The sequence below is a fragment of the Mastacembelus armatus genome, chromosome 3 (genome assembly GCF_900324485.2).
Source record: "Mastacembelus armatus chromosome 3, fMasArm1.2, whole genome shotgun sequence".
Lineage (NCBI taxonomy): Eukaryota > Metazoa > Chordata > Actinopteri > Synbranchiformes > Mastacembelidae > Mastacembelus > Mastacembelus armatus.
In genome coordinates, this window is record NC_046635.1 from 12,404,443 (window position 1) to 12,418,958 (window position 14,516).

General features: G+C 37.7%; 1 protein-coding gene across 7 annotated transcripts in view; it reads left to right on the forward strand.

Moving 5' to 3' along the window:
* Positions 1 to 14,516, forward strand: part of furina (furin (paired basic amino acid cleaving enzyme) a) — a 77,806-nt gene that overhangs the window by 42,218 nt on the left and 21,072 nt on the right. For all 7 annotated transcript variants that reach the window (XR_003296431.2, XR_003296432.2, XM_026320488.2 and 4 more), the window contains exons 4-6: positions 5,154 to 5,249; positions 7,433 to 7,561; positions 8,377 to 8,453. Coding sequence is in view for 5 of the 7 variants with exons in the window: in XM_026320488.2 (XP_026176273.1) it covers positions 5,154 to 5,249; positions 7,433 to 7,561; positions 8,377 to 8,453 (302 nt within the window). In the remaining 2 variants the exon portion in view is untranslated. The remainder of the gene's footprint in view (positions 1 to 5,153; positions 5,250 to 7,432; positions 7,562 to 8,376; positions 8,454 to 14,516) is intronic.

The following is a 14,516-nucleotide window of genomic DNA, read 5'->3' on the forward strand; positions in this document are numbered from 1 at the left end:
ATCTATACTAGGTCAACCTTGTCATCAATGAGCATTAGGCGCCCATGACCCTGTCACAGGTCACTATTGGTCCTTCCTTAGTCAACTCTTGGTCTACATTAACCACTGCAGACCTGGAACATCCAACAAGATCAGATTTTGGGATCCAGTCATCCAGCCATCATTGTTTGGTCCATGTCAAAGTCACACATCAACTTCAGGGACTGAATGTTCACTTGCTAATATACACCACGCACTGATAGATGCCAACTGTAAGGAGACAATCACTTTTATTCAATTTACTTTCACTTTAGTGGCCATAATAGTATGGCAAATCAGTGTATATCAGCTAGTGATCAGTTTACTCCAGGCTGACTCACCAGGTTGACTTAGGCTCCTCTGCTCTGTAGGTGAGTTGTCTTCGGTTTCTTTGTCTCGCCCTTGATCTGAGCTCCTTCCTGTGGTCTCTCTTCTTCCTGTAATGATGCAGCCTACCAGCACAAGAGAATTGTGAGATAAGCTTTTACTCTGTTCCCTACTACTCTGCTTTTTCAAAAAGACCGCCTCTTCTTCCTTCTTTCTCTGCAGTCTCTGGAAATTATATATCAACGTTTACATCTAAATTCTGTTGAATCTATTTAGTAAATGGATAGTTTAAAGGACAATTATAGCAATTTAGATACATCTTCATAAATCTGTATAAGTGCAACTGAAGAAGCATTATAGACATCAAAGCTCATCTGCTACCTTAGAAAAGGTATTGAAACCTGCCTTAAGGTAAGCTGGGCCATGCTGCTACAATGGAACAACTTCTGCTGTGGTTGTTTACGTCCATGTTAGAAATGGTCCAGCTCCCTCTTTGGGATTTCCTTTAACACTGTGGGTCCATTTCCTGTTGTTGAATTCCTTTTTTCCCACAGCACCTCAGAGAAAATGGAGCGTTACTGCTACAGAGCTTCATGTTGGTTAGGTCCGGTCCACTTGTCAGTACCTGCGTGCAATTATATTTTGTTAGATTTTTTTAAAAATGTATTCAATCAAGTTAGCTTTGGGACTAGTGCAGCAGCTTGCAATATTTTTTAAACCATCCTGGTTTATGTGTAGAGACTTCTATCAACATCAATACATTTCTGTAACTGTGCTGAAATTAAAAACCTGATCAAAGCTAATTTTGATTCATATTTTTATTAGCAGCACAGCTTTTTTTTTAAAAGCATTCGAAAAATATTTCTAAAAGGAGGAATGTTGAATCCTAGGGAGACTCTCCGCATATAGTAAAAGGCTCGGCAAACTCTCTTTTGAAGAGTGTCTGATTACTGTCAGGAGCACCTGGCCGTCTGCCAGATCTCAGACCAGCTAATACCACCCGTTTTAATAGGTTCTACTGAAGATTTAAAGCATGGGTCTGTCTGAACCTCCATGCTTTCTATTTTTATTCTGTTGTTGCTTTGTTTGTTTTTTGGTTAGTTAAAAAGCAGAGAAATAATAAGACCCTCAGACAGAACAAAGCAATCAGTAGCTCCAGAAACGTTGAACTCAACTATCATTTGTTTGACTCTGGCTGAGCCTTTTATTGCCTATTTCATTACTATAGCAAGAATAGTAGCAGCTGTATCATAAAAAAACGCTTTAGCATAAACATAAATGACTACTGATGTGTACTATAATTGGTTTTATGTTACTTTATAGTATTGGTGCTTTATATTTTGGCCTCCATTTAGCCTCCGAGGGTGGATGCTCTGTTTGTATAATGAAGAAGGACAAAGCAGTAGGTGGGCCAAATGAGTTGGGTGGGGAATCTATTTGTTGGACAGATAGGACCCTCCACCAAAACATGAACTGAGCAGTCTGTTTTGAACATTAGTTCTGCACTGCATTGGTCTGGACGTCTGAGATAGACGCCATCTTCCATTTTCTGAGCTCATTTATAATGAAAATGTATTTTGCCAACTTCTGGAGCTCTGTGTTCTGTCACAGACTATTAAAGAATTTCAAAAGACTCTTCACATGGAAATAGCAAACTCGAAAATGGAAATGTTTATTGTCACACTCCTGCCAAAAGTAGAAAATCTGTTCAGTATGAATTATTAGTGTGGTGGTACAAGTATGACTTCTATTGTTTACAACATTTAGAACATTTCAATGGAAATAAAGACTAATCCAAGTTCAGGATTTTATTTTATTTTTTTGTATTATATACTTATAATATACATGCTATATTGAGGATGATTTCTTGCCACAAGTGGAGAAGTAAAAGTGCTGAGATAAGTCACTACCTATATACAACCTCCAGGAAATATTTTTTTCTGGCATTGATTAAACTGTGCATTCTAATCTCTGTCACTAGTTCATGAACCCACCCAGACCACTAATCTGTGGTATTATCTTGTATTAATTGGTGGAAAATTACCTCTTTGCTGTGTTTTGATTAATTCTTCCAGTAACTGTGCATGACATTAAGATGACTGGCTGAAAATTGTACTATTGTACTGACACTAATATGCATGCTTGCAGGAAGGAGCTATTTTTGAGAGCTGTGACTCAGGAGTCACATTATTACAGTACTCTGACCAGCACATTAAAGCCTGGCCCAATGTTTTGACCTACAGTAAGTTGCATGCGTGTTTGTAGCTTCTGTAATTGTTGTTATCACATAAGAACAGATTTTTGTGATTACTATGACTGTCAAGAGTCATGAGGGAAAGATCTTGTGTTTTGATTGAATTTTAAGAATGTACTGTAGTATTAAATGTACTCAGACTTTGTGCCAGTTGTGCCAGTCTTTCTTGTTAGAACTAGTAACATTTTCCTTACCTTTTGTACATAGCTCAAGTGTGAACAGATTATGTCCCATTGTCAGAAAGTGTATGCACAAGATTACAGTGCTCTTAAATATGATAGTTATGTGTGCTGTGTAAAACAATACCAAGGGAATTAAGTCACAATACACTTTACAGTGATAATGAGATGATTTAGGGAGCAGATTTGATGCAGTTCAAGGTACAACAGTCAATCGCAATAAACAGTCTGTTTCCTTGTACGTTTTACATAATTTCCTGTATTGCACAAACATTACACCTTTTTTTTTTAAGTTCCTGTCATGTTTGGACAGCATTGGCATGGAAATTTACCACTAAAGGGCCTACTTTACGTAAGTGTGAAAACAAGATTTCATGTGTGATTGAAAAGCAGATCAGGAATGGAAGAGGGGAAATCACATACGCCACCTTCTGAAAATTTCCAATCTCTGACTGAAAATCACATGGGCAAGTGTAATGAATTTGAATTTGGTTCTCACAAATAATTATTTGTCTATGTCACTATACAAATCTGTAACTGTAGTCAATACTGTCATCTTTTTTTAAAATAAAAGTAATAAAGCCTCACTGGAGGAGGCACTACAGCATCTCCCTTTCTGTCTCTCAAGTGTCCTTTCAATTCTCTACTGTCCCAACTAATTAAACATACCAATAATGCTGTGTAGGACAAATCTTAATGCATGTAATAGTCCCCTAAAAGTTTGGCTCAAGATACATTTATTTATATGATAAAGATACAGTGCATTTGAGAGGCTGCTTTGCTGACATTCATATTTGTTTGATATCAATTGATTCATGTCTATGAGAAGTGATATTTGTTTTGTTTTTTTTTGTCTTATTTTTATCTAGATCTTGTTGTACTGCACAATACACAACTATAATGTTGTTAGTTTTGGCTAAATAAGTATAATGACCAGTATTTTATATACTGATTTGCCGTGCCCGCTTAATGAATGTTTTTGACCAAATTTTTCAGTGTTGTCTACAAGACCAGAGTAAAACCAGAGCAAAATACAGAGGCAGTAGGACACAAATTCAGATGTGGAAGATAAGGGTTATTTCCTTCTTCCAAAAGTCCCCAGGCTAACAACATCAGAACAAAGAAAAAGTTTATAATGCTGATGTGTTTTTTAAAAACATATTCTTAATTTATATTCTGTTTATATACAGTAAGGAAACTGTCAGATTCACAGTGGTGTGCAAGTGGTTTGCTGTTTTGTTTTATTAATTTCTCTATGATTATCTTTGGGGTACAAATACAGACAGCTTAATAGCGATTTCCTCACAACTTTCAGAAAACTATTCGTGACCTATCCAAGTGTGTTTGTTAGCAATAATTCTATAACTTAATGTGTCAGAAACAGTGTGAAAAAGCAGTTGGCCAGTTTTGCAAGTGCTGTAAGCTGCCACAGCCGCACCTCACATGGCTGACCTAATCTTCCCACTAAGAATCGGATGAATCCTGGCAGAAATGTCTCCTCCACTTAGACAGATTGTGCTTCGCATGAGTGAAGGGAGTGACACTAAATATGCACAAACCTCTCTGCTCCTTGAAGTGAAATTATTCCATTATGCCGTTTATACTATGGTAGCATTGAACTGGCATCGCTTCAGTGTAGCAGCTAATGTGACCTTCATTACTTCTTTCCTCGTTTCCTTTCATGTCTCTAGTGATCTGTGGAGACAGAGAGGGAGGTGTGCTGTGATTTGGTTGTCCTTCACATCAGGTGCTCTGTCCTTGCAGCAATCAGTTATCTGTCTTTCTGCCCTGACATATATATTTTTTAATCTTCTTGTCTACCCAGGCATTTTGCTGTACAACAAGCACAATTCTGCGGAGGGAGTAAGATGCAGGCTTATTTTCACTGTATGCATTCTGCTTCTGTCAACACTTTCTGCAGCAACTCGAACGTTATGAATGCCTTGCTGCAGACCGGGATACTGCTGCGTTGTCTGACTTGTACTGAGTTTGTACCTTTTTGTTGTATTGCTAGTGTGCGTATATGTTTAGGTGCATCCTTAAGCATAATGAATCCTGGTGCATCCAATTTTACACCAGTACAGAAATTTTAATTAGCCTTGGGATGCTGTAGAATTCATCAGCGAGTCTCATTAGTCAGGAGTCCACGATACCCCTGTGTCTCTACTCTCACTCTAGCTGTCCTCATCCCGCTGAGAACTGGGATCTCTATTAATTCATTTGACATGCTGACCCCCAAGGGCAGCACATAATTATTTCTTGTTCTCTTTTCTTTGAATGTGACAGTGACTGGAATTCTCTGCAGCTGGCTTATTTTTCTTTGTATCACCTTAGCTTTTTTTTTTCTTCTTTGTGTCCCTCTACATTTTGTTTAGGTGACCTGGGCAGAGCAACAGGTGTCAAAACAGAGGAAAAAGAGGGATGTCTTTGTAGAACCATCAGATCCCAAGTTCAGAGATCAGTGGTATCTGGTGAGTACATACAGAAACCTCATTGTTTAAGAGTATGTTATGACTGATTTGTGTGTCTGTGGAACATAATTTGGCGCAGCACATCGCTTGAGCCTTTTATCCCCCCACAGTCAATATGGGTAATTAAATCTGGAGCTGCGATGTTTCTGTTAGGTCAAAAGACAAGCATGTATAAATTCAGTGTACCATCTGTGTATGTCTTGTCTGAAGTCTGAGTGACTTCACCTAAAGGATTCTGCTTTAACAGTAGCATACACACACAGAATATCTTTGAATTCTGAATTGCATCTTTTTGGAAAATGATCTACGTTGGTCTACGTTAGTCCATAGACAGTCCTGCAGCAGAGAGAGACAATGAGAGAGAGGTGATTCATCTCAAAACACTCTAGTTTTCAGATGATTGATTTTCACATTTGACTTGAAGAATGTCACTGATACATTCCCCTGTTAAAAGCAGCAGTAACAACCTCTGAGATTTTCTGTTCAGCTCTACTCTTCCTTCAATTACTGTGAGGGTGCTTGAGGTGGAAGAAGATTCAGGGTGATGCAAAAGACTTGCATCACCAGTTGTTCAAAATGTCTGTGCTCTAACAGACTCTGCTCCCCAGTGTGTTGTAGTAGTTGATGGCACTTTGACAGCAGATAAAAGCCTACTGCCTGGTTGTATCTGTGTTACTAGGTGTAATATGTTCTGTTATACGTTGACAGCTGTTGATAGATTAACTGATAGTAAAAGTAGTCAGTGATACATATGGAATTGGGTAAGTTTTATGAAAAATGTGAAAGCATGTCTTTTATGAATGATATTTTCATTAACTAATCTACCAGTTAAAACTATAAAAATGTATATAGATTTCATTTTATAAGTTTGTAGGCACCCCGTGAGTTTATGAAAGTATATTAAACACCAGAAGACATGAACATTGGAGCAACAGCTTTGCAAATGCTTAGATCCTTTCCCACTAATGGGATCAACTGTGTTTTGACCAGAATATAAATGTCAACATGGGTAAAAATAACATGTGAAGGTGTTACTCTAACATTTAATCAATCACCAACCAGTATTATCTTGTATTACTAAATGCATTCTATATTTTTTTTAAAAAAAAGGTCACTTTTACATGTTTACATAGAGGTTTAAAGACATAGTAAAGGTTGTCAGTTTGTCTCTCTTGGTATGTCTCTCATTAAAATTGAACCTGGCTGCATGTGTCTTTTTGGCAGGGGAACCATTATAGAAAAATGTTAATGATCAGCATCCGCTGTTACAATTACTATTTTTCTAATATTTATGAAATTGTTTACAGATTTTTCTCCACTGGTAAATCGTGGGCAAGCCCCAAAGCAGAGATCTCAAACTGAACATATGTGTAAGATGTCAGTCTGGAGATGGAAGGCTGCCATTAAGGAAGAAGGGAAATCACATGATGAGCAATATTCAAAATGAATGCTTGTTCATGCCTCTGAGATTTGTTATTCACTCAGCATGTCAGCCACAAAATCCCTTTTCAATCTGAATCAGCATTGCAGATCACAACTTTTAGCTTTAATTGATTTTCTTCTTTGTGGTTTAAATGTCAATGACGTTACAAGGTTGAGGAGCAAACCTCATCCTGTGTGATAGACTGCATTTACAAGCTTCAGAAACCTGTGGTGGTTGGATCATCAGTTATATTTAACTGACAGTCCACTTTATAAAGAAGATCTTTGAACTAGATGAAAGTCAGACATGGCTTTTTACCAAAGGTCAAGTTGAATGTCAAAAGCATATCAAAAAGCATACAGAATGATTACTGTGAGCCATCATCCAGTTCAACAGTGCTTTGCTTTGCTTGGTATTAATAATAAATGAAATAAGTGCAAGCATGAGACTGATGCTTTCAGCATAGGAATACTCTTTGCTACCTTGCAATTCAAAGCACAAAACCTTACAATGCTGCATTGCTTTTATTGAGAAACTTTAGCTTTTCCTTAAGAAAGAGTGACTTAAATTCAGCAAAGCAGTGCCATAGTCCTGGATGCTTCAGTCAGAAGCTCAGTCATCTAAATGCCTTAAATGATTGCATTTCATGTTTGTAAGAGTAAGCCCTTCCAGATTTAGTTAAAAGCACATTTATGTCAGCACTAAGGTGTCTCTCAGATAATTAGACTAAATCTAAGTTATTTGCTTTCTCCATCCTCAGTACAACAGCAACCACCGTGACTTGAATGCCAAAGATGCCTGGCGGCTGGGCTACACAGGTAAAGGGGTAGTGGTGTCCATTCTGGATGATGGAATAGAGAAGAACCATCCTGACCTGATGCAGAACTACGTGAGTATATCTCCCAAAAGAGCTGAAGGTGTTTAAATGGAGAATCTGTGTTGCCGCAGTTGCAAACAGAATGATAAGAACAGAACAGAACAGAGCAGATTTTGAATTAAAGATAATGTTTCCTTCTGCAGAAACAGAATGTCCAAAAGATTGTAAGACTTATTTCCATGTAAACAGATTGAGGTTTTTAACTCTGTCGGCTTAACCTACTCAGCCTGGCTACATCTTTGTTTTTACAACGTTGGACACAAGATGTTTGTAACAATATACACACACTATACATCCACATAACCAGCAGAAAGTCCGCTAAAAGCTCAACAAAACCAATTTTAGGAAAACAAAACACAGTTCAAACATTTAGCAGTTACATATCAAAAATAAGCTAAAGGTGCAAGACCTAAAAAATGTTGTGAACAATTTCATAAACCTCATATTTTAAATTAAATATAAAAATTAATTATTTAAAAATGTCATAAAATTTCATGCTGATGCGACAAACACTGCACCATTTGAAAGCTAACACGAAGCAAATTCCAACACTACAAGTCCTATTTCTCTACCATTAAAACTCACTGAAAAGACCAGCCAAAGAACTGCAGAAATAAATGTCACCTTATGGACATTTTTTTATGATTTCGAATTTTGTCTTACCTATTTTCTGATCATAAGTTGTTTTTATATATAATCGAAGCTTAAAAATGGCCCAAGTTTTAACAGGTTTAAAAAAATACTTGAATGTACCAAATTGATTTAAATCTCAAAACTATGAGAGTGCTGTTTCTGTATCTGATTCTAACAGCCAATCTGTTTTAAAGGACCCAGATGCAAGCTACGATGTGAACGATGGCGACCCAGATCCTCAACCCCGATACACGCAGCTTAATGACAACAGGTAGAAATCTGCACAGATAATTTTAATTTCTACTGTTTGTCTTTTGGACTAGCCTGGAACCACCCTGACATGTTCAGGATAAAATTGAACTTGTTCCTCAATAACTGATACCTGGCAGCTGACATGTAAAAGGCCTATGGCTATTTCTCAGTCACTGTTGAGTCTAAGGCCATCATTTATTGGAACAAATCCAGTGAAAGGTCATAGCCTGTGGGTTTGTTTTGTTCAAAAGAGTTAAAATTTTTGCCCTTTGTCTTTTATTTTACAAAAATGGGCAGTTTCTTCTTAATATGATTCCTGCCCACAGTTTAGAGTGAGAATTTGTTTTGGCTTCTTAAATCACATAGGTGCCACAAGGGCATTTCTACAGCCTGGTTAAGTAGAGTAAATCTACACTAGGATTAAGATGGTGTGTGTCGAAAATAGCTTTATTGGAGTAGCCTCTGCTGATGGCATTAGGAGTTGTTTACCACCACAGTGATGTCTTGCGGAGAATTGATTGAATTAATTTCATCAGCATGAATGAAAAAGAGCAAATCTCTTGGCTCTGGAGGGCCCCTGTTCATCCTTCTTCATTGCCATTGCCTGCCCCCATTCTGGCTTTTAATTTCTTATTTGCTGTAATCTGCTTCTTCTGGGCCACTGGCCTGAGAGCCTTTTTTTATCTCGAGGCTCACTGTGATTACTGGTGATAGGCAGAGAAGATTATAGCAAGAACAGTTGGAAATCAAACATTTCCAACTGAGAGAAGAGCCTGGGGCGAGAACTATGAAAATAGATGCCAGTGGGTTACAATCTGATCTACAGAAAGTCCTAAAGATATTCTAACACTGTAAAGGTTTTGTCAAACATATAGGAGGCGGAGGCTGATTATAGAAGGTGTGTAACTGTTTTCATAGTAAAAATTGTGTTTACTTGTTAGGCCAGAAATACACAGTCATCAGAAGTTGCAAACAATGTGCTGCTGGTTCCTTATTCAGCCCAGTTGAGTGGTTTTAAGATTCTGTGCCATTGCTTGAAACTGTTTTCACCAACAAAACATACACACATCAAGAAAACTCTGAATGGTGGAATATCATGTGGAAGAATGTGGGAGAACATCCCTCCGGTGCAACTTCACAGATCCACAATCTGTGCCAAGTCATGCTTAAGCTCTTCTGGCGGCTCATAGTGGCCCAGAGCCCAGCTAAGACACTTATTATTGATGTTTCCTTCATTTTGGCTATACCTCTTTCCAGCCCTCACTTACCTCAGCCCTTATCTCTTGCCACCCAGTTCTTCATGTCTTCCCTGTGGCAGGACCAAATAAGAGAGAGCATATTTCTGTGTGTATGTGTGTTTCCCTTACTTTACAGTGGGTTAGTGCAGATGCATGTGTAAACAACTGTGGGCGGGTATGAAACCACGTAAGTTTGTGCAAGACTGTAAGTGTCTGTTCCTTGCAGAAAGCCCAATTCTGTTCACCTCCATAAAGCTGGCTTTCTTTCCCAGCATACGGGCACCAGTGAGGAGGGTTGAGGAGCAATGTGACCATTCACCCTCATGTTTATTTAAGGCAGTGTGTGATCTAGATGTTTATTTTTCCAGGGTTTCTTCTGACTTGTATCAGGACAGTTTCCAAATATGCGATTCTGGATTAAACCTGGCTAAATGGGCACATGGACTTTTGAAGAAATACACAGCTTCTATGAGCTTAGGGGAAGCTAACATAATTTGAACTATTGGAGCCCCATGCATATTTTTCTTTGAAGATGATGCACAGTGAAACAAACTACAAAAAACAGTTGACAATAGAAGGGGCTGCACATATAAATTCAATGCACAGCGATGGATGAAAGGACCTAGTTAGCATTACTGCAAACAGTAGGCTGATTAATTTTTACCAGACATTACATTAATCTCTCACTGTTAATTCATATTCATCTTTATTGTGCTCCATAAACATCACCAGACCTTTTGTCCTGCAGGCCAGCTCATTAGTAAACTGGCAGAACCATTAACAGACTTAAGAATGAGCAGAGCAGAACAGTTGTTCTGATTTACCTTTGAGGTTCAATGCAGCCTGGAGTCTAATGAACAACAAACGCCACTATCCACAGCCTTGAGAGCCTCAATGATTTTTTTTAAAAGTAATTAAGCTAATGCAAGACAGAAAAACTAAGTGAATGAAAGATGTGTTGTGCCAGACTATGAATGCGGGTGAAGACTGGGACTTCGAAGATAAAAAAAGATCAATGCAGTGTTGAATAAGTATATACAGTATTTCACAAAATCAATGCAGTACTAGACCTTATGTTCAGAAATAGAGCTCTCGATTGAGTTTATGTACAGTTTTACTGAAATCCATTAGATATGAATTTAAATTAAATATTTCATTAAATTTCAAATGTCTATATCCAAAGCCATAATAATTCAGTAACTGTATGATCTTCCTGTTTTTAAATTTTTTTTTAACTGTATCTTATCATCTAATTTATATGTATCAAAAATAGCCAAATTTAGAACTTCATGTTTTACATATCTGGCATATTTGAAAACTTGTATCATCAGTAGCATGTCTTTATAAATTAAGCCAAGAGAAAGCTTCTGTGGTTTCTTTTTTTAATGTACAATTGCCCAACACAGGGTGATTTTCCATCTTTATAGTTGCACTATACCCAAAGACCCAGTTTAGATGTATCTGTATAACAATAGCATATTTCTTTGGTAAGTGTTCAGAGAGAGGCAGTTTCCATTTTGCACAGTGTTAAATGTGGTTCACACAGTGCTTCTGCCAGCTGTATAGGAATGAATGCTGATCATGCTGTCGACCCTGGGCCTGCAGCCAACTGTAGTTGCTGTAACCTGAGATAGTCTCCCATGCTTAGAATCTGCCATGTGGCTTGTTCTTGCTGTAATCAGAACGAAACTTCCCTGAAATCGGTCTTTGTTCACCATAATCTCCTGTTATCTCTGCTACATACAACGTGGGAACCCAGAGTTATTGCGCAATGCATCAGACACAAAAGGTGTTTTGAAGTTTCTTTGAACAATAAACAACCTTTTGTGAGAGTTTTAATTCAAGTTTCTGTTGAGAAGCATTGGTGAAGGTATGAAAGTGTTTTAAATGAAAAGCACATACTGTAACTGCTGTTATAAAAATATTCAGATGAAAACTTTTCCTGTAAGCAGTGCAGATATGTAGTCTTTACATGGACAGTTTGCATCACATTGAGAGTGTGGGAGGCACTCACTCACTCTGTTGCTTCAGTTGTTATGTTTCAACCTACTAGAAGCTCATCTAAGTTGAACTGGTGGTACATCTAGGCATGAGGAAAATAGATTTGTTAATTAAAAGGACAATGTTCTGATTCATTTGATAAATTAAGAACTTTTTCTAAGACTCTGTTGCTTTAAATAATTATATTTATATACACTATACCACCATAGCAAGCAAATGTGAATAGGCTTTCCACCAACGTCCAAACTACATCTAACATGAGTAAAATCTATTGGGGGAAAAAAATTAAGTCCAGCAAGTAAATTTTTGTTTTAAAATAGTTGCGTAATCATCACATGAAAACAAAATCAAATAAAAATTACTAATTAAATTTCTTATAAATCATAAAATGTCTATTGTTGCATAGTGTGCCACAATATCTGAGTACCTAAAATCGTTTTTACAGCTTGATTGTTTTGATTCAGGCAGGCTAGTTGTTAAGCAAGGCACTGAAAATGTTTATAGCATTAGAATGGATAGCAGTTGAGAGCTGAGACTTTTGTTATGTGGTAAAAGAAGTGAGAGACTCTCACTTTGTCAAGCAATCTATCAAGCAGAAATTACAGCACTGATAATTAATCTGTGTGACTTGTTAACAACTGATTGAACAATGCTATACTTGTAGTGAAAGATAGCTCTTTGTTCCTGTAGACAATGTGTGGAAGTGGGTTCTCTGGAGCGCTTCATGTGGTGATCTCCTGCACTGTGCTAGCGACTCTTTATAGCCTCCTTTCTAAACCATGGGTCTTTAAGTTGAATCCAGGTTTGGTTTCATGTGATGTCAGCCTTTTCCCATCAGATCAGTAGAAATGTGCACATTCAGATATAATTCATTTTAAGAGCAACCTGATTAGATATGGAATAATTTTGCATTTGCAAAATTGTGCCATAAACTATTGAAATCTTTCCTTTGGGTGCCATATCTGTTATATTACAAATGAATAGTAACCAGTTTAATGATGTGTTGTATTGGCACAGGGCTGTGAATAATGGCTTTCAAAGGTTAGAGCAGATTCAAGATTTTATTTTATTTAGTATGAAGCACTAAACTAATTGTCATATGTATTTTTTAGACAGTGACTTCACTGCATTCTGTGCTGGTGGTGGGATGCCTTCAAGGTTTTTATCATGTTTTAGTACCATTTTATTTGCCAAACCCGACCTGCCGTGATTTAATTTGCACAGACTGTTTGTGCTCACAACCTGCAAACTGATAATTGAATGAAAATGTCTGTAGGCCTATTTTGAATAAATAGAAAGAAGCAAGCTGCTTTCATGAGCATAATTCATGAAAGTGCTTGACCCAGAGTTGCACCCATTCTTCACATTCTTATTGACCCAAGCTATGAGTTGAAGCAGCATGTTATCACACCACAAAACCAGATTATGCAAATACTTCTTGCAAAATCAGGTTCCGAAATCAAGCGCATCATTTCTGTGACAACATTTGTAGCAATGCATCAGTCTTCTATCTAAATGACTGTGATGAATGTGTCAAAGGAAGCTTTGGGAAAAGGCTCACTTGAACAGTGAATGTATAGGCCTGTGCATGCCTGGCATCTCACTGCAGACACCTGATCTGTTCCTTATCAGATGCATCACAAACACAGATGCAGGACATAAGACTCCAATGTCAACAGAATAACACTTTCAGAAATTTGAGATATAGTTTCTTGGGAAATTGTCCAGATGACACAGGTGTGTATGTGTGCGTGTTTACTTTTGTCTATAAAGATGTTTTTATTATCCAGAAGTCCTTAGCAGTGGAGCTGGCTCCTCTTTCTCCACCTAATTAATGTCCTGTGACATTAGAAACATGGTACTAAAGTGGACTCCACCCTCTAAGCTCATTACTGTATCTACAGAAATCTCTGAGGAGTGACAGATGAATTACAATATTCAGACCTTATTTAATTTTACTTGTCTTTAATAAAAAGAGTAATCTTAACGATTATTAGAATTAGCTATATACAAAACAAGTTATGGCTTTTGTGGTATCTTGACATCTTTATTGAGAACAGTTTAAAATGCATTTCAGGTAACATATTTTATGTAATTAAGACTTTGGGTAATGCTTATTAACAACTGGTAATGGTCATGTCGGCAGGCTACCGTCAGACTAAACGTGTGTATCCTGACAACAGACATAGCCTTGTCTATTGTATAAAGGGAGGATGTTAACTGGCGATGCAGTGTTTGTCCTTTGGTTGGATACCCAGTGTCTTAATTGAAGCCTGTTGGCGTACATGTTTCTTCAGTAGTGAATGTTCGCTATTTTCTGTTGTTTCCTGATGCCGCACAGTGTTGCCCAGGCTCCAGCATTCCTGTCTGGGAATGGCTGCTATCCAGGGGGGATTGTGCTGTGGTTTGAAGGGCATTAAAAGTGCATATCCATCTGGCAGACCAGGGGAATGTACCTGACTGGAATGTGATGATCAGCTCCTCTGTAGCGGCTTCTTGGATCTCTACATTGCTCTGCCTGGAGCTAGACTGTACCACAGAGGCTCAGGTTTAATGAAAGAGCCATTGTAAAAATGGCACATCTAATTCACAATTTCCTCCCATGTGTGATGGTAGTATGTCATCTTATTTTTCTTTTCCTTTGACTTTATTCAGACCCCTTAGGCATTCCAAGGTTACTAATGCTTTAAGGCTATAGATAATGTATGGTAGCTACTTTTTGACTTTGCTCTTTTTGGACAAATAGGAATTCAGATTTGTCTAAAGGAGTCAAAGCCAAGAACCTTCTTTATGAGTTTGTTTTGTCTCAGTCTAGAGCTGAAAAACATTACTAGATTGAATAC